Source organism: Alosa sapidissima, chromosome 9 (assembly GCF_018492685.1).
Source record: "Alosa sapidissima isolate fAloSap1 chromosome 9, fAloSap1.pri, whole genome shotgun sequence".
NCBI lineage: Eukaryota > Metazoa > Chordata > Actinopteri > Clupeiformes > Clupeidae > Alosa > Alosa sapidissima.
In genome coordinates, this window is record NC_055965.1 from 18,500,627 (window position 1) to 18,519,061 (window position 18,435).

Genomic DNA, 18,435 nt, shown 5'->3' on the forward strand with positions numbered 1-18,435 from the left:
CTCAGTAAATGTTCACGTAAAGCTCACGTCACAGGCGACATGTAGTCTTTCTCGTTATGTCTTTTCCACAACTGATAGCCGAAGAATCATATAATATACTGTCAAACTCGTAACATGAGAAATTATATCAAAAATTCACAGACGACATATGTTCACATTCATGGCACAAATCAAACGGGACCAGAAAATAATTATTTTCTCACATTCACTTGCATTGACGATTTTTCAATCTAGAGGTCCAGCGGAAAGGGCGGGACTTACCAGCTCTATTAAGGTGGCGCTTAACAGAAATAGCCTGGCTTGAACTAGCGTAGACTTTCACTTGGGGCTGAAGCCGTTCCATTAACTCAAGTTAGCGGCATCTTGGCCTCGTTTATTCAAGCGAGGTTTAGTTCAGCTTCATCTCTGCTCGTGCACGAGGTAGAAAAATAGTCCAAAACAGTAGATTGACGAAAAGACGTTATATGTCGTAAAATTAAGACAATACTAGATGATTTCTGTTCGATAGGCAAGCGCCATCTACAGGATTTTCATCGAAAGTCATCAAATTTAACATCGAGAGAAAAAAATTGATTGCCTACAGAAATTGGAGAATAATCAAAGCATACATTTAAAACAACAATGCTAATGGTTTGAAATCAATTGCGAGTTTGATTGGCTTCACTCTTGAACACATAGACTATAGCCTACAGTCTATGCTTGAACAAAACGAGTGAATGAATAAATAGTATAAACTCAAAAACAACTTTGCCATATATTCAAAACTATCTATAGCCTACGTTCTTATATTAAAAGAGTTCACTCCAAATTATTGTCTAGGTGTAGGTGGTCACAAAATAAATTAGTATCAACATAATAGCCTATTGTCTCCCATAAGTCCCAAAGTGTTTGAAATAAAATGATCTGAAATGCAATGGCTTTCAATTCAATTTATGCCTAGTTTTTGATCTGTGTGGCCCACAGTTGATTTGACATTCATGAACAATCGTCGACACATGAAGCAGTTTTAATTATTCGCTGCCTAGGCTACAGAATAATTATCCTTTGGCTTGCATCAGATATGTCACTGAACAGCCTACCAAATGTGCATGACCCTTTATCAGCAGTAGACATATGTCTTTCATCAAAGATTATAACTAAAAAGGTGCTATACAAATAAAGCTTTATTTATTATTTATTATTATTATAAAAATGCCATCATCAAGGTGATAAACAATGTAGCCTTAATACTTCGTATGGGAAGCGAACCTGCGAACACGCAAGAATGTAATTCCTTTCCTATACCGTCTCGCTGCACATTACACCACCACCGAACGTAAGTGACACAGAGTAGCACGATTCCTAGAACCACATGTGAAGTTAAAACATGTTTAAATGTATAATCTTCATACATTCTTTGGAGGTAGTGAATGTGTAAATCCATGCTTGGTGCACTGTCGGAAAAAAACATTTCTATAGGCCTACTTCTATTTTTGAAGTTGTAGGCTACAGGTGACGAGAGCACAGGTTGACGGAACCATCTTTTTGGACTCGTTTTCCGACTGATTGTTTTTTTTTTGCAACACAGCTTAATTTAGCTTGAAAGTTAACCTGCTACGGAGCAGGTTAGTTCTGTGGCATAAATTCCCATGGTTACCAAGCTGGGATTCACGTTAACCTCATTAATGGAACGGACTTCTCACTAAAATTAGCGAGACTTATCGAAATAAGACAGGTTTGGCCTTTAGCGAGGTTGATGGAATACCCCCCTGGTTTGGTTGACAGCATAAGATACCATGGTGATATAGCCAAACAATCTTTGATATAGCGACACTAAAACAGATTCACTTTCGTGTCACAGCATAGCCTGGCTTTGAGCGCAACATACCTCGCTAACCCACTAATCGAGATTCGTAGTACACCCCACTGGCTGCTTAAATGTGGTTCGATCCCCGTTTGATTTGTAAGGTAGCCTATTGTTTCAGATCATATCTGTATGTTTTCTTACTTCATCATTAACCACACAGTTAATGATGAAGTCAACTAAACTCTCAGAATGGTCAAAAATCGAGAGTTTTTATAAGAAGAAAGTGATTTAGAGAACACTAGTGGCAGCAATAAGATTCTCTTTATTGTGACTTCATGTGGTTTCCCATCCAGTAATTGACCAAGGGCATGACTGCTTAGCTTTTGACAAAGACTGAACACAGGTAACACAGTGAGCCACGAACTTTAAAGACTACATCTCCAATACGAAGAATTTGACAGATTTGTTTCACCCTAAACAGCTCTGAGGTGTCGGAATTGTTTCGAAGCCTCGGAAAAGTTCGGCACGATTGCTTCGAACGTTTCAGTGTTTCATAAAGCCTCTCTTTGCCCATCCCTACCATCTGGGATCAATCTATTGAAGTGTTGCTTCAGAAGGCTGGGCCTAATCAAAAAATCTTGCATGTGATTGGATAAGCCACTTGTCCGTCATCTATTGACGTGCTACTTCAACCACTCACATCGAAGCCAACCCCCATGAGACCGCCCCCATGGCTACTTTGTTTTTCCGACAGCAAGTGTTCAAGTGCTTTGCCATCGGAATGTGTGACAAACACGGATGCCACAACAAAGGTGAAAACATACACTCACTAATCCTAAACAAACAACTGTATTTGCTTAAAATATAGTGTAAGATGCTTGTGAAAGAAAGATATGCAGCTTTCAAGTGACAAAAACGGCAAATTCCCAAGTTCACATGAAAACTGTTGGACATGAAGGCCACATGGACTACAAACGAACTACAATGTGACGACAAAAGTGATGACGAGCCCCTAACTGGGCAACTCTGTTAGCAAAATCTAGCCCCAGTTTCCGACCTCTGACTCACACATTAAGTGACGTGAATGACGCGGAATGATGATGTTTTCACTCGGAGAAAGATTTTTCCGAAGCCCATGAACGCTAGGTAAGTCACATCTATGAAACTCCCGCCCTGCGTCCTGATTGGCTCTACCATAAAATCTGGTGCAGAAATCACTCTCAACGGAAGAGGTGCCAGATGGATGTGAGTGAAGATAGGCGGAGCTAAGCGGAACGAAATTCATCTGGCGAGAGTCAGGTTAGCGTTTGTTTGCACCTCCAAAAGCATGGCGTACGTGGTTACCTCTAACTTATGGTGTTTAGCACTGGTTTTGTTGGACTATCAGCTTAAACTCACTAACTCATTAAAAAAAGTCAGCCCTTCACGCAGCCTCTCAGTGATTGTAAACCATTGTGATGTTACTATGTGAGGATGACAAGGTGACGCCTGACATGGAGGCTCTGGAGATGAGGTTGCAGGAGGGTGAAGTGGACTCCCAGCAGGTACTGGAGCATCAAGTGAAGGCCAACCGGCTCCTGAGACAACAACTTGACGACCTTCAAAAGAGACTGGATGAGAAAGAGAACCAATTAATTGAAGCAAACGAGGTAGTCTACATGCTGTAGTCCATGACATACCTTTTCACTATCAAACACAGAGTGATGGGTTACTATTTACTATTCTATTGTTGTTCAAGTACACTGTGTGAAGTTTGCATATAAACTTGTTCATTTCGTAGAAGTTTTTGCCCTAAGTATCTTGCAGTAGATGCATCTTCTCTATCAGGTTGTGACACATGAGTCAACATCTTAGTTTTGCCTCAGGAACTCCGTATACAGTAGGATATCATGCTGATACGTCTGACTTCCTGTTTTTCCAAAAGATCATCAGGGCCCTGAGGGATGAGGTGCAGACACTACATAGACAGCTGATGCAACAGACATCGCATCAACAGCTGGAGCAGCAGACATTGCATCAACAGCTGGAGCAGCAGACACCGCATCAACAGCTGGAGCAACAGACACCGCATCAACAGCTGGAGCAGCAGACACCACATCAACAGCTGGAGCAGCAGACACCGCATCAACAGCTGGAGCAGCAGACACCACATCAACACCTGGAGCAGCAGAGACGGTACATTCTGAATTCTGTTTTCTCATCATCCACAGTTGGATCCATGCACTTAAATACACATATGTCAGGGTGTGTTCAAATTCGTAAACATAGCAAGTGAATGTTTGTAATCAGTTTGAGGAGAAAGTTCTCTGCAAACATACACACATGGATAAGGGGTTACCAATTTAAGGTTCACACGACATTGTTCAAAGATCGTTTGACATATTTGCCATGACGGTATGCCACTGTTTGCTGAATTTGAACGCACCTCAGAGATTGTACCCACTATGTGCTGTTCCCGATCATCTACATTTTCTGCCATTTTTTTACAGGCTGAAGCTCACCCGTCAAAGCACAGTCGCCCTCTCACCACCAAAGAGAAGGGCACCACACAAATTTGTGACCTTCAGAGTTTGTCTCCTCTCTGATCCTCATATGCATATATTGTCCCGACAAAAGGGTATGTTTTACTGGTTACACTTTACTTGACAGTATCCACATAAGAGTGACATGACATTGTCATGAACGTGTCATAAACAAGTCATAAATGTTTATGACAACGCTTCTGTTATTAAGTGTCATTCATGTTTTGTCATAACAAGTTAGGGTTAGGGTTAGGATTAGGATTAGGATTAGGATTAGATTTAGGGTAAGAGTTAGGATTAGGGTTAAGGTTAGAGTTTAGGATTAGGGTTAGGGTTCATGTGTTATGACAGTGTCATGTGTTCATGACAGTGTCATGTCACTCTTAGGTTGATACTGTCAAGTAAAGTGTTACTGTTTTACTTTACATTTAATTATGGAGCTATACAATGACTTTTGTCGCTCTAAGACATTGTTGCACAAATCAGTTGATTGTCAGGATTTTCATTTGCCATTTGTGTTGTAGGGAATGCCTCCAGAAAAATCAAGGTGCCGACGTCTTTGTCTGCCAAGGAGTTCCACAGTTTCCTCAGAGGTGCGTTTCCTAGATTGGGCAACACTGATTTCCAGTTTGTGAAGGTAGATGGCCACAGAAGAATTAAAACACTTCAAGTTTCTCCAGTGACCCCATCTGTGTTGAAAACCAGCGGAGAGCTTGGACGCTCAGCCCTGTATATTCTCCCAAAGGTACATCACATCGGACATACTTTGGTGCTGTTGAGATGGACATGAGGGGTTACTATTAGGGGTGTAAAGATTAACCGATATGTATCGGTATCCGTTTTTAACGTCTAAGATACGGCTACATCGATACATGAAGCCCCATATCGGAAAAAAACTGAAATGAACCGGTCGTTATATCGATGTACTTGTTATGAATCGGTTAACAACCTTTTCTGCTCGCTCAGACTGTCAATTACGTTCCAAGCAGCGCGTTCATCCCACTTCTGGTTTTAAAACTATACGTGGTACGGAATTGTGGGTACTGCAGTTCATTTTTGGTTACATTCACTGCCCAAAGTTGTCAAATGACCTCATTACCCATACATCTACTGCAACTTAAGCATGTAGCAACTTAAGCATGTGACAACTCGGTCGGCTTTTGTTTTTCGAAATCCAGTGCGAAATTAAACACTTATAGCATTCCTAAACAGCAACGATAGTCTGTAGCCTTCAACAAAGCCTTACCTTTGATGAAGGGATTTCCTTAATGTTAAATAATAATTTGGCCCTTGCTTCTAAAATGATGCACAAATTATTAGCCAATGATTTTGTTCATATTCACTCAGACTTGTGGCATTATAGGTTTCTGCATTAGGTCTACTGTTGGAACAAAATAAGCCCAGAGAGTTCATTGATTTGTAGGCCTATTTTATTCTTGTAGGGTAGGCTATATGAGAAAAGGCCAAGAGTTTCTTAAGCACTTTTATTTCGGTATTGTCTTACCTCAGCAAGGCTACAGCTCCATGAAAACAATCAGATATAACTCTATAAAATCTGTAAAGTCTATAAAAATGTATTTTTATGTTGTATTTGGCTGCTGTGTTTGACTGAAATGTAGACTATTATTTTTTCATTTCAATACAGTATATGAAACAAATCTCAGTTTAGATAATCATATTCACACATTTTTTTTGCCTAATTGACAACCATGACCATGATAATTGATAATATAAAATTAATGTGCACCATGAGCAAATGATAAAAAATCTTTCAGAATGCTTTCCATTCTTGAACTGCATCGAATTGCATCGAATCGCATTGCATCGAATCGTACTGAATCGTTTTTTATAAACATGTATCTTTTCTTGTATTGAATCGTGCCCATGTATCTAGATGCAAATCGTATCGTGTTTTACATGAGAGATTCACACCCCTAGTTACTATTGCAAGCCGGGCAGGGGCACTATAAGGGCAGCCGTGGCCCACTGGTTAGCACTCTGGACTTGTAACCGGAGGGTTGCCGGTTCGAGCCCCGACCAGTGGGCCGCGGCTGAAGTGCCTTTGAGCAAGGCACCTAACTGCTCACTCACTGCTCCCCGAGTGCCGCAGTCAAAGCAGGCAGCTCACTGCGCCGGGATTAGTGTGTGCTTCACCTCACTGTGTGTTCACTGTGTGCTGTTTGTGTTTCACTAATTCACCGATTGGGTTAAATGCAGAGACCAAATTTCCCTCACGGGATCAAAAAAGTATATATACTTACTTATACTTATACTTACAATAATTACTTATATTTACTTATGTTTTAAAGGAAATACTGGGAAAGGATGTTTGGAACCCCCAAAAAAGGAGTCATGTAAGATTTATTTTTGTACCATCTGGCAAATAGTCTAGCTTAGTGGTTTTCAAAGTGGGGACCGGGGCCGCGAGGGGGTGCCAGGGGGGCCTCAGCAAGTTGGAAGGAAAAATAAAAGGAACAAATAAATACATTTGAAAATGTAAAATATACCTTTTACTATGAGGGTTGTTATACAATGCCATTATAATATTGTGTCGCATATCTGGACATTATATTTTCCATGATAATGACTGAATAATAGTAGAGCGATAGCTGTCATATAGCAGAAAGCCCCAAATACAATTTTTACACACTGTATGGTCTATCGCGAAGTGCTTGTGGCTAAAATAATTATTAGGATTAGCTTAATGTATTTTTACATTTGCCATAGTATTGTCGATGGGTTTAATAACACATGAAGGGGGTCCTTGGCCAGAACCTAGTGGTATTTGGGGGGCCTTGTCGTGGAAAAGTTTGGGAACCCCTGGTCTAGCTAATAAAACTATCAAATCAAAATGATCTAATCAAAATGTTTATTTTTATATAATGTTATATACAAAGCTTAGACCAACATGTTGTAGGCACTCTTGTAAATACCTGTTTATATGCTAGTTTAAAACTGTTTCTAGGCCTAATGGCATGTTGATTCATGGTTGTTTATGGTATGTTGAAGAATGCACAGGAGACCCATACACCCCCTAGTGTCCAGGTTACTGTGCAGACAGATGTAAGTAAGGTTCTCAGAACTCTTATCATTATCTGAAGAATGTTCTTGTCTATGACAAGTCTTTTCTTTTCAGGCTTTTTGGTTCACATTGGCTATGTATCATTTAAGGCTGCTTTACAGGTTGGAAATGGTGACTCCCATGAAACCATGGATACAGCAGATGCTGATGTAAGCTTTTTTCTCTTTAGAAGTTGCATAGTAGACTTCCCATATACAATATTAGTCTCTGTCAGTTACAGATATAATTCAATAATACAGATATAATGTTCAACTCCACATCCTCAATGTTGACCATGCACTTCACACATGATGATACATTCTGTTTCAATTCAACTAATGTCCCATGATGCACCTGACCTCTGTCAAGAATAATCATGTCTGGCTGACTGTATTTTGGAAAGTGTTGGTCTGAAATAATAATCCAAATATACACATGTCTTTCATGAGTAATCTAATTACACCTGGCAATTTGTTCAGAGATGTTTGAGACCAAAGGATTCCAGAAGAATTAGTTGAGATGACGTGGAATGGCCCAAAGTCCATGGAGACACTCAGCAGTTTCCCCTAGAAATTTCTCCAACAGTGGTGCTGTTATGTGCCGGAAGTTGTAACCAAGCTGTGCAAAGGGGGTCGATTTTTATCATTTTTTTTGTCATTTTTATCTATGGATGGAAATATTTCTGCTGTAGCCTAAACTATTTTGCACTTCAGAATTCTAACCATACATACACTGGTTGAAAAGTTATGATGATAACATGGATGGTCTTTGTAATTAAAATAGCCCCACATCAACGCATAGCCTTCACTATATCTAGAAATTGGCGTGGTTTTATTTCAGTTAGTATAGGGTACTTTCTATAAGCTCGTCTCTCAATGCAACTCAAACCAGCTGTTAGGCTAACTGAAATAAAACCATGCTAATCCAAAGGCCAAGGGAACTTTATCAGGATGAATAGTATCCTGGATCCATGAAATAAAATAAAAAATCTACCTGCCTCTATGGGAATTTAACATAGGGGGGTGTACGTATGAAGAACATTTATTTATTTACGATACATTATTCATTCACAAAGGAAATTGGTGTCCTTAAAGGTTGGATTTGTCCTCTTTTTTTTTAATTAAGGCAATTTCCAAAAGATGATTTTTAATTCCTCTTTTTATTCCACTTTAGCATGGGGGTGTAAACTTATGCATGCAACTGTTAATGTGTGTGTGTGTGTGTGTGTGTGTGTGTGTTTGTGTATATGTGTGTGTGTATATATATATATATATATATATATATATATCCAATGGATGGGTGTTGCTAGGGTGTGGCCGTAATGTTAGCCTAGCTTTCTGCTTCGGCTGCTTCAGAACGCATGGGCTGCAGGCTTGTCTTTGGGCTTGTGAAGCATAACCTTTATGTCCTAAATAGAGATGAGAGGCTACTGTAGGTGAAGATTTGATGCACTTAAACTTAAGTCATGATGATTGTCAGAAAACAATTTCAAGATGACATTGTCTGTTGTGCTTTTACAGTGTGCAAGAAAATGTCGTGACATTACTGATAATGTGAATATTTTGCAGTGGCGCTCAAAATTCAGTGGAATACATTGTAGGGGAAACACTGCTCAGATATGTCTAAAAAGTGTTCTGTATCAAATGTATTGTTCTTTCTGCATTTATGTAACACTTGAGTCACTGAGTTTTGATTCAGTTTTTTGTGTCCCATGCATGCAGACCAGTTCTAATGCCTCAGATTGCCATAGCGATCCCGATCCTGATGATCCAGAGTCTGGTAGCTCGGACACAGAAAGGTCACCACAAAGGTCACACAAGGACCAGGATGTTCCATCACAGAGCCCACAGAGCCCTCAGCTGAGACCTCCATTAGAAACCAGTAAGGACCAGGATGTTGCATCACAGACCGCACAGCTGAGACCTCTATTAGAAACCAACAACGACCAGGATGTTACATCACAGACCCCACAGACACCTCAGCTGAGACCTCCATTAGAAACTAACTGTGCCCTCAAGACTTCGGTATGCCTTGGTTCATTTCAAACCATCTTTGCGTCTAAATTCAAATTCAAATAGGACTCACTAATATTGCTGACACACCCTATACATTTGCTACAATGAGGAAAGTCTTATGCCAGTAAAATACAACTTTATTTGTTTGTTTTACAGGTGTATTCGAGCCCAGCAAACCTCCTCCTCATTTGCACCTCAGAGGACGATCCAGAAGACCGCCCAGTGTCTCTTAGTGATGTTGCAGAGGGACCATCCCAGCAGGTGCCCTTGCATGTGGTGTCAGTGAATCTTGAAGACTGCCGTGGAATGCTGGGGCCCGATGGAGTTTATAAGATACAAACAGAAAACGGGGACCACGGTGATGAAGGCAGCTCTGACTACGATCAACACGATGATGATGATGATGATGATTATGATGATGGAGACGGTGACTATGACCCCACAAGTAAGTACAGACGGAGGAGGAAAATGCTGAAAATACTATACTATTTTAAATTCTGTTCAATTTAATCATATAACAATTGTAGACTAAACATATTGTAGACTAAACCGGTCAGTATTAGCCTTAGCCTGGCGGGCCATCCTATATCATTGAAATGTATAGTCTGGCATCGAACCATTCACCTCACTTTAATCCAAGGGGCGGGCAGAGAATTGTCTTTCAAACTGCCTAGGCATGCAATAGGCCAGCGCTACGACCATATCCGTATCCGGTCGGCAAAACGGCAAATACATCCTTCTTTAAAAGGAATGAATTAAGTGCATTGTGTTGCTCAACTTTCAAAGAAAAGCACAAGTCCAACTTCTCCAAAGTTGACGCCAACGCCGATTCAAACAACCGCTCTTCGTTCGCCATAGCCACCTTCCTTGTTGTTCACCGTCGCAGGACTGTCGTTATCCTGTTAAGCCCGCCTTAAGACTCTCTAACAAAATAGAGCGCTGTGATTGAATAACATCCACAGTGTTAGCCAATAGAAATCCCTATGGTTTGATACTAGATGTACAGGCTGAGCAAATTAATTTGCCGCCGCTAGGGTGCGTCTAGATTTCTAGGCTATATTAGCAATTAGCAACTCTACGTTGGCTTGCAAGCTAGAAAAAGTAAACTTCGATAGGTCCAATCACATCGTGTATAGAGCCGTTAGGTGGGCTTAACATAATGATTGATGGCAGAGTTGCATCGGTTTGGCTTGAATTCCCTGCTACTTGAAAACAAAGAAGATGGATGTTGCTGTTGGCGAACAGTGTGACACGAGTTAAGCTTTTATTAAGTTGGCAAAAGTTTGAACTAGCCAACTAGCTCTGCTGGTGGGAAAACGTATGGGACTTATGAGTTGTAGCACTGTCCTATTGCGTGCAGAGGGAATTTGAAACCAATTATTCCGCCGGTCGGAATGTAGGGCACTCACTGCCTACAGTGAGTGCCCTACATTTTAATGTGGGTCTGGCTCGTCAGGCTAGGTCACCATACCACAGACATGGGGGACTTGAGTCATTTTTTAAGACTTGAGACTTGCTTGATCAACATGTATAAAAGACTCGACTTGACTTTGACTTGCTATTCATGACTTGAGACTTGACTTAGACTTGAGACAAATGACTTGAAATGACTTGACTTTTTTTGTTTACATTGATATTAAGGAGTTAAAGCAGAATTCCGGTGTGATATTGACCTAAAGTGTGTTGAAACATGATACCGAGTGTGAACGTATGTCTCATAGCTCACCTCGGCTTGTCCCCTGCACTCAGAAATCTGGCGCTAGTTAGCCAATGCTACCAACAGTGTTTCGTTGTGGTGCCTCAGGCATCGGCCTAGCCATGCAAATAAATCACTGTTTTACACCATTTACGAGGCTCAAAGTAGCTCCATACTTCATTGGTAGACTTCCGAGGGCCTTGACATTTAAAACGAGACATGGATAACTTTGAAAAAAACAATAGTTCAACGCCATCTTGAATTTAGTCACGATAAGTCGAGCGACGAGTACGAACGAACAGGTATGATAAGGGGTCAGATTCCAAAAATAATTCATGAATCCATGCATTTCCACTGAATTATTTTTGGAATCTGATCCCTTATCATACCTGTTCATTGGTGCACATCCGCAGAAGTGCACTTGGGCCATTAGATTAGATAGTTGTTCAGGATACTGCATTAAACACAAATCTACAACAAATCTGTTGAAATCTAATGACGAGAATGTAAACCCAACAGTTGGCCAATATTGAGATCTGCAAAGTTTGTTGTTGATAGTTTCATAATTCGTATGATACATCAATAACCAAATTATTTTGATAGGTCTAATTGAGAGCAGTATAAAAGAAGGTAGTGTTATGGTTGATGTGTCATGCTCAGTGATTTTGCGTGATATTTTATCCAAAGTAACATTCATGATTAATTGACTGTTATTATGATTTTGCTTTAAGGTCATATTTAATTGGGAAAAGTCATAAAGGCGCTCTAAGCAATGCTGGGTAACGTAACTTCTGTTGACTTTCAAACAAAACAGAAAGCTAGCTCGCTACTTCTTCCCCCTCCCTCCTGTGCAATTGAAACTCTCCTAAACGTGCATCTTTTCGGTGATTTGCTGGAACAGTTTATGTTTTTATGGGCAAGGTTTGCCCAAGTTGTTTTGAGGCCGTTTTTGGAGCCTGGGTTGTCCACAGAGATAGCGTTTTTTTACAGTGTATTCAGAACACAGGCAGCTAGCGGATGGTGAGGTGATGTTTGCTGTAAGTGACAACAAATGTTTTAGCCTAAAAACCGTATGACATCGCTTAGAGCACCTTTAACAAATTACAACAATAACAGTGATGTGTTTATCAGATGATGTCAAGTCAGAAGAGATTACTTTTCATGAGTGGGTTGTGTTGCAAGTGTGAAGCACCAACAATTTGTGCTGAATTCCATTCTGTTTCGGGAAATGGCTGAGATTTCTTTTTTCCAGTTGAAGACTTGGACTCCTGTTCTGATGATGGAGACACCGCAAGTGCACCTGAGGAGCAAAGAAGAGATGGACTGACCGAACAGACTGAGTTGGACCAGAAGCTGCATTCCTGCAGTGAGTGTAGTAGGACCTTTCCCAAACTGAACTCCCTGAGAGCTCACCAAAGAAGACATAATAAAAAGACGTCCCCTCCTCAAAGTCCCTGTGAGTCTAGAGCACGAGGTCCAAGGAAGACTCGTAAATCCAAAGGCAAGACAGGCGAGAGAAAAACTGACCGTGTCAAGTCTCATGAGTGCAGGGATTGTGGAAAGGTATTTTCGTTCCCAAGTCAGCTTTCTATTCACCAGAGAGTGCATACCAGAAAAAAGCCGTCCGCTACTGCCGTGTTGGAAAGCAAGGAGTCATCCAAAGAGCCTACTAAGAAAAAGAAAAGAAAAGAGAAAGAGTGTAAAGAGTGTGGCAAAATGCTTTCAAGCACATCAAATCACAATCTTCATCAAAGAATGCACACAGGAGAAAGGCCTTATAAATGCAAAGAGTGTAACAAGGCTTTTGTACATTTAGGCAGCTTGCATGACCACCAAAGAACACATACACAAGATAGACCATATCAGTGCTCAATTTGCCCAAAGACATATAAAAGAAAATCATTCTTAAAAATACACATACGTTCACATACGGGGGAAAGACCATATTCATGCACCCAGTGCACAAAGAGTTTTCCTAGTTCAGCTACCCTAAGAAGTCATCAGCTCAGTCATACAGAAGAGAGGCCTTATCTGTGTTTGTTGTGTGGGAGTAGATTCAAAAGTACAAATGCCCTTAATAGCCACGAGGCAACACATACAGCAGTCAAATCTCATCCCTGTACACATTGTGACAAGACTTTCACAACTAATGGCAATCTGAAAAAGCACGTAAGAACTCACGCAGGTGAGAAACCATATAAATGCTCAGAGTGTAAGAACAGTTTTATTCAAGTATCACATCTCATAAACCATAAACTGCGACACACAGGTGAAAAGCCTCACCTTTGCTCTGTTTGCGGGAAGGCTTTTGCTCGCCAAGATGCTCTGAAGACACACCAGAGGGTTCACACTGGAGAGAAACCTTACCAGTGCACCAACTGTGGGGAGAAGTTTAGCTACATACAGAGCCTGCAGTTACACCAGAAGAGGGAGCACACCATCCGGTAGTCTCACAAGTGTTCACAATGTGAGGACAGTTTTGAAATAGGACAGGAACTCAAAATCACATGAATGTTTTCAAAGAGTAATTTGACATACTCTGGACATTGGTGTAAATAACATATTACAAGACGCCGTTGGAGGAAATTTTACATACTCTGGACATTGGTGTACAGGGTTCGTACGGGTGCTTGAAATCCTTGAAAATGCTTGAATTTTATTGTTGCGTTTTCAAGGTTTGAAAAGTGCTTGCATTTTGTATAAAGTGCTTGAAAATGTTTGAAATTGTAACTGTATTTCTTTTGATATAAATAGTTATCTGACGGAATAGCTTATTAGTCAAAGTCAAAGTCTGCTTTATTGTCAATTTCTTCACATGTCAAGACATACAAAGAGATCGAAATTACGTTTCCCACTATCCCACGGTGGAGACAAGACATATTTTACCAATTAAGTCCACAGACAAACATAACATTCAAGTAAACAATATAAAAAGTAAATAAGAAGGCACTATACAATGAAGACATAAGAGCAGCAAAATTTGGGTTGAAATTGTGCAACTGTGCATACAGTAGACAGTCAATATAATAGTGCAAAAGTCAGGCCAATAAATGGCTGAGGTAGTTCTGTTTGACCTAAGTATGCAAGTGGCATAGTGGTGCAAGTTATGTAAGAGCAGCAGAAGTGTGTTCAGAAGTGTTTTCAGGACAACAGGACAACAACAACAAGTTGCAAAGTGTACAAGTGGAGTAGTGCAAGGCAGCTATTGTGGGTCCAAAGTCCAGGATGTTATGTAGCTGAGGGGGGAGAGAGTTCAGCATCCTAACAGCCTGGTGTATGAAGCTGTTGGTGAGTCTGGTGGTGCGGGAGCCCAGGCTTCTGTACCTCTTTCCAGAGGGCAGTAGATCAAACAAATTGTGAGTGGGGTGACTTGCATCACTCACAATTGTGGTCGCCTTGCGGGTGAGGTGGGTGGAAGTATTAGATGTAGAAAGTCGGAGAGTTTAAAATGAAAACTTCTCCGCCATGGTCCTCGCTGGTGCCTCTGCATGTGTGACTGATCTGCCTGTCCGTTTTCATGCGTGACAACGCCCCCTTGCACACAGTCGGAGATGACTGCACCAGCGGTAGATAAAACTATGGCTCTAGACTGCATCAACGTGTTTTAATGAGCGTTGGTTAGAAAACAGCTATTTCGGACTGCTGAACAGATATCATGTAGGGTCATACAGATTCATTGCTAGATACAGTAGGTCGCCATTAAAGCTAACATGGTATTTAATAGGCTACTTAGCTCAGTCATTGGACAACAAGGAGAAAGTTAGGTTGAAGAGGGAGACGAATAGAGTCTTTCTTCAAATTGTATTTAATTTATTAACTAAAAATAGCCGACGAGACAATTATTCTTGCATCAACAAACCGTCACGCGACACGTAGGCTAGTTGTAGATACCTCTGACCAGAGCCATGTCAAAACGAAAGTAGAGATGACTCCGCTATCACGGAGTAGGCCTATGTCCTAACTAACGAACAAACGTAGTGTTTCACTCAGCTTACATAAACTTCAATACCCACAATCCATTCTTAATAACAGATGGAGCAGGGACCAGTATAAATATCCTCAAAACCAATTGGAGAAAGGCTCTTGAGATATACAGGTGTATCTAAAAAAGTAGAATATTGTGAAAAACTGTGTTGGTTTATGTTCTAAACAAAATATGTTATAAACTGAACAAATGTTTCTACATCATATGGCAAAATGATCATGATAGACTTAACCAGGGCTGTAATATAAAGGCTTTCATAGACCTATATAGGCTACTTTGCTCTTCTATAAATATACCATATGCCTAATAGGCTGTATTTCTAAGTGTGATTTATGGTATAATGTATGAAACATATATATAATATGTGCATATCGTGCCGTTTGGCAAGAAGTTGAATTTATCCAATTATATGACAACTCAGTCACCTTCAGACACCAACATCACATCTCCACATTGCTAGCCTACTGGTTGGTAGCTCAGGATAACAGATCATGAGACAATGATACTGACTCAGCCAATTAGCTAGCAAGCAAAGTCTACTTCCTGCTATTAAGAATCACAACATGTTTGTTAAAACCATCTCTTAATGTGATAGAAAAAGTCAAAAAAGTTAGTGTATTTGCATAATATGTAATTTCCACCGCTGTAATGTCTTGTAAAAGCTTGAAAATTGACCTTGAAAGTGCTTGAATTTGATTTGGAATAGGTGTACGAACCCTGGGTGTAGCTGACATACACTACTCACAAAAAGCCAGGGATATCTGGCTTTTGGTTCAAATGTAATGTTTCATAATCATAACAGAAAGTACTGAAACATTGAAGTGTTGGACATGTGCATTCAAAAGTTTAGAGAAGGTCACATTACGTTCACCTATATTCTGTAGGCTGTTTTTTTTTATTATTATTATTATTATTATTATTATTATTATTATTATTACTACTATTATTATTATTATTATTATTATTATTATTATTATTATTAAAAATTGAGTATGTTATACTTGAATTGTTTTATTTTCTTCATGTTGAAAGAAAAATCATGACTGTCAGTTTCAGAGATTACAGATGCTATTCATTTCAACCTCCTAGCTAGCACACCTGGCCCTGCATGGTTGCAGATCCACACAACACATTTTAGATCTACATAGGAGAGATGATAAATTCCTTGTGTTATTGGTAGAAATTTCCCAGAGTGGCCAATCAACTACCAAGTCTATTTAACATTACTGTTCAGAACAGGGAGGCGACCCCGCGTAGCCCAAGTTGTGGGGGTGAACAGCTGGACACCTCTTCACCCGAATCTTGTGCTTACAGTAGCATGTGCGCAGTAGCTGGCTGCCCACAGCAACATTTGCATTTTGCCATGGTAACAACACCTCCCTGTTCTGAACAACTAGCCTACATAACGGGACATGGGATACAGCAGCAATGCACAACTGGCTGGTGGCAGATGCATACCCGGGATCCCTCAAGCTACCGGATTCAGCTCAAGTTTAATTCCCCCATCAATGTCAAATATGACTGATTAAGCTCTATACACAACACCACGGTTTAACTGGATCAAACCTCACAAAACAGGCATGGCAAAAACAGTCCAACTCTCAGATCACATATCAGACTCAATTCCGAAAGGCAAAACGTAATCCAGAAATGGTTGAAGATCACAAAAAACGAGCACAATTGAGATACAGACTTGACACAGAATTGATTACGATTTACCGTATTTTCCGGACTATAATTTCACTTGCATTTCGGCATTTCATTTGCATTTCAATTGAGGTAGCAAACAGGAGGTAGAATTTCTGTTCAAATGTTGCACATCCCTGCAACGAACATTGCAACAAGGTTAAGTTAGTGTAGCAATCAAGCACTAATTCCACAGAGTCAATTGTCAGGTCTAGTCAGGTGTTAAGTTCTAGATTGGCATGTCTAGTTGTTGGTAGTGCTAGAAGAGAGGTACTCTCTGAAGTGCGGAGCCCAGGAGGTGTCATTGCAAGATATTTTGTGAATCGAGAGAATGTGCACACGTTTTACTAAATCATGTGCATGTTTCGCTAAATTGTGCACTCATTTTACTAAATTGTGCTCTCAATTTAGTAAAATGTTTGCACAATTTTGCAAAACGTGCACATGATTTAGTCAAATGTGCGCATGATTTAGTAAAATGTGCACACAATTTAGTAAAATGAGCACACATTTTCTGGATATATACCAAAAAATATCTTGCAATGACCCTGCAAGGGTTCCGTACTGAAGATCTGGGTCTTTATAAGTTTTTTTTGAGGGTAGAGAGACGCTCTGGCTCTGGTGGAAACCGGAGAACGATTGAACAATTGAACCATTGAAACTGATTTGGCTAAACTATATACGGCTTGGTTGTCCTGAACAAGATGACCAAAACTGATAATTAAGCCTAATGTGAATATGAATATGATTCATTGTTTTTAAGTGAAATATTGAAGCTTTTACAGCACAGAACTATTGTGACAAAAACAAATATCATGACTCAGAGGGAAACACCATGAGTGAGAAAACTTCCAATTTGAGCAATATGTAACTGATACTACAGCTCATGCAGCCTTTGTATCTAATACTTGTCAACGGATGCCTTTGCAACTTTTTTGCTACATTCACCATGCCTGTTAGAGAAGTAGATTAAATGTTAAAATACAGTGGGGAGAATAAGAATTTGAACCCATGCTAAACTTGACTAAAAAGAGGAGTATGAAATCATCTGTTAGAAATTGATCTTAATGCCTTAAAGAAGCACTATGCAACAATTTTAGCAAAAATGACCTTAATTATGCAGGTTGAGTCATTCGGGTTGGTTCTACAACACTTTCTGGGTCGTTTGGTGGGTGCTTCGTCTCCCCCTATCGCTTCTCCGCGGAAAAAACAAATATGCAACTTTCTGTTTCCGTTCTGAGGAAATCCGGATGTGACTCAGCGGAAGTATCCAATCACGCCTCGAAAATGTAGTCAGATTGTAGTTTCTAAGAAGACTGCAAAACGGACACCGACTTGGCTTTGTTGCTGTTGAAATTGTAAGTAGCCTACCCTTGGGTGAACTACTTGTAATGTGCTTTGATAGTCTCTTGAACAATGTGTTTGCTCGACCGTTTTATTGTGAGCCCTGTATGTGTTTAGCTTGGTTTTTTCATGGCTAGCTCGCTAGCTAGTGGGGGTTTAGCGTAGCAGTCACTTGCTACCGAAGCTGCAGGGGGAGCTGTGTCATGAAAAATGCGAGCCCAAATCCAGCGAAAACCCAGAAACAGTGAAGGAATAACCAGACCTGCATAGGGCTTCTTTAATTTAAAAAAATAGTAAAAATCCAACCTTTAATAAGGACACCAATGTTCTTAGTGAATGA

The 18,435-nt window shown here is 40.2% G+C and overlaps 1 protein-coding gene across 8 annotated transcripts in view; it reads left to right on the forward strand.

The window, feature by feature from the left end:
• LOC121718564 (zinc finger and SCAN domain-containing protein 2-like) overlaps positions 1–18,435 on the forward strand; it is a 29,333-nt gene that overhangs the window by 2,800 nt on the left and 8,098 nt on the right. For 2 of the 8 annotated variants that reach the window (XM_042103588.1, XM_042103592.1), the window contains exons 2-11: positions 3,259–3,435; positions 3,711–3,961; positions 4,276–4,403; positions 4,833–5,053; positions 6,618–6,662; positions 7,318–7,371; positions 7,480–7,539; positions 9,091–9,393; positions 9,541–9,829; positions 12,333–12,446. In XM_042103588.1, coding sequence (XP_041959522.1) covers positions 3,259–3,435; positions 3,711–3,961; positions 4,276–4,403; positions 4,833–5,053; positions 6,618–6,662; positions 7,318–7,371; positions 7,480–7,539; positions 9,091–9,393; positions 9,541–9,829; positions 12,333–12,446 — 1,642 coding nt within the window. The remainder of the gene's footprint in view (positions 1–3,258; positions 3,436–3,710; positions 3,962–4,275; positions 4,404–4,832; positions 5,054–6,617; positions 6,663–7,317; positions 7,372–7,479; positions 7,540–9,090; positions 9,394–9,540; positions 9,830–12,332; positions 12,447–18,435) is intronic. The other 6 variants (XM_042103593.1, XM_042103595.1, XM_042103589.1 and 3 more) reach the window with 5 other exon arrangements.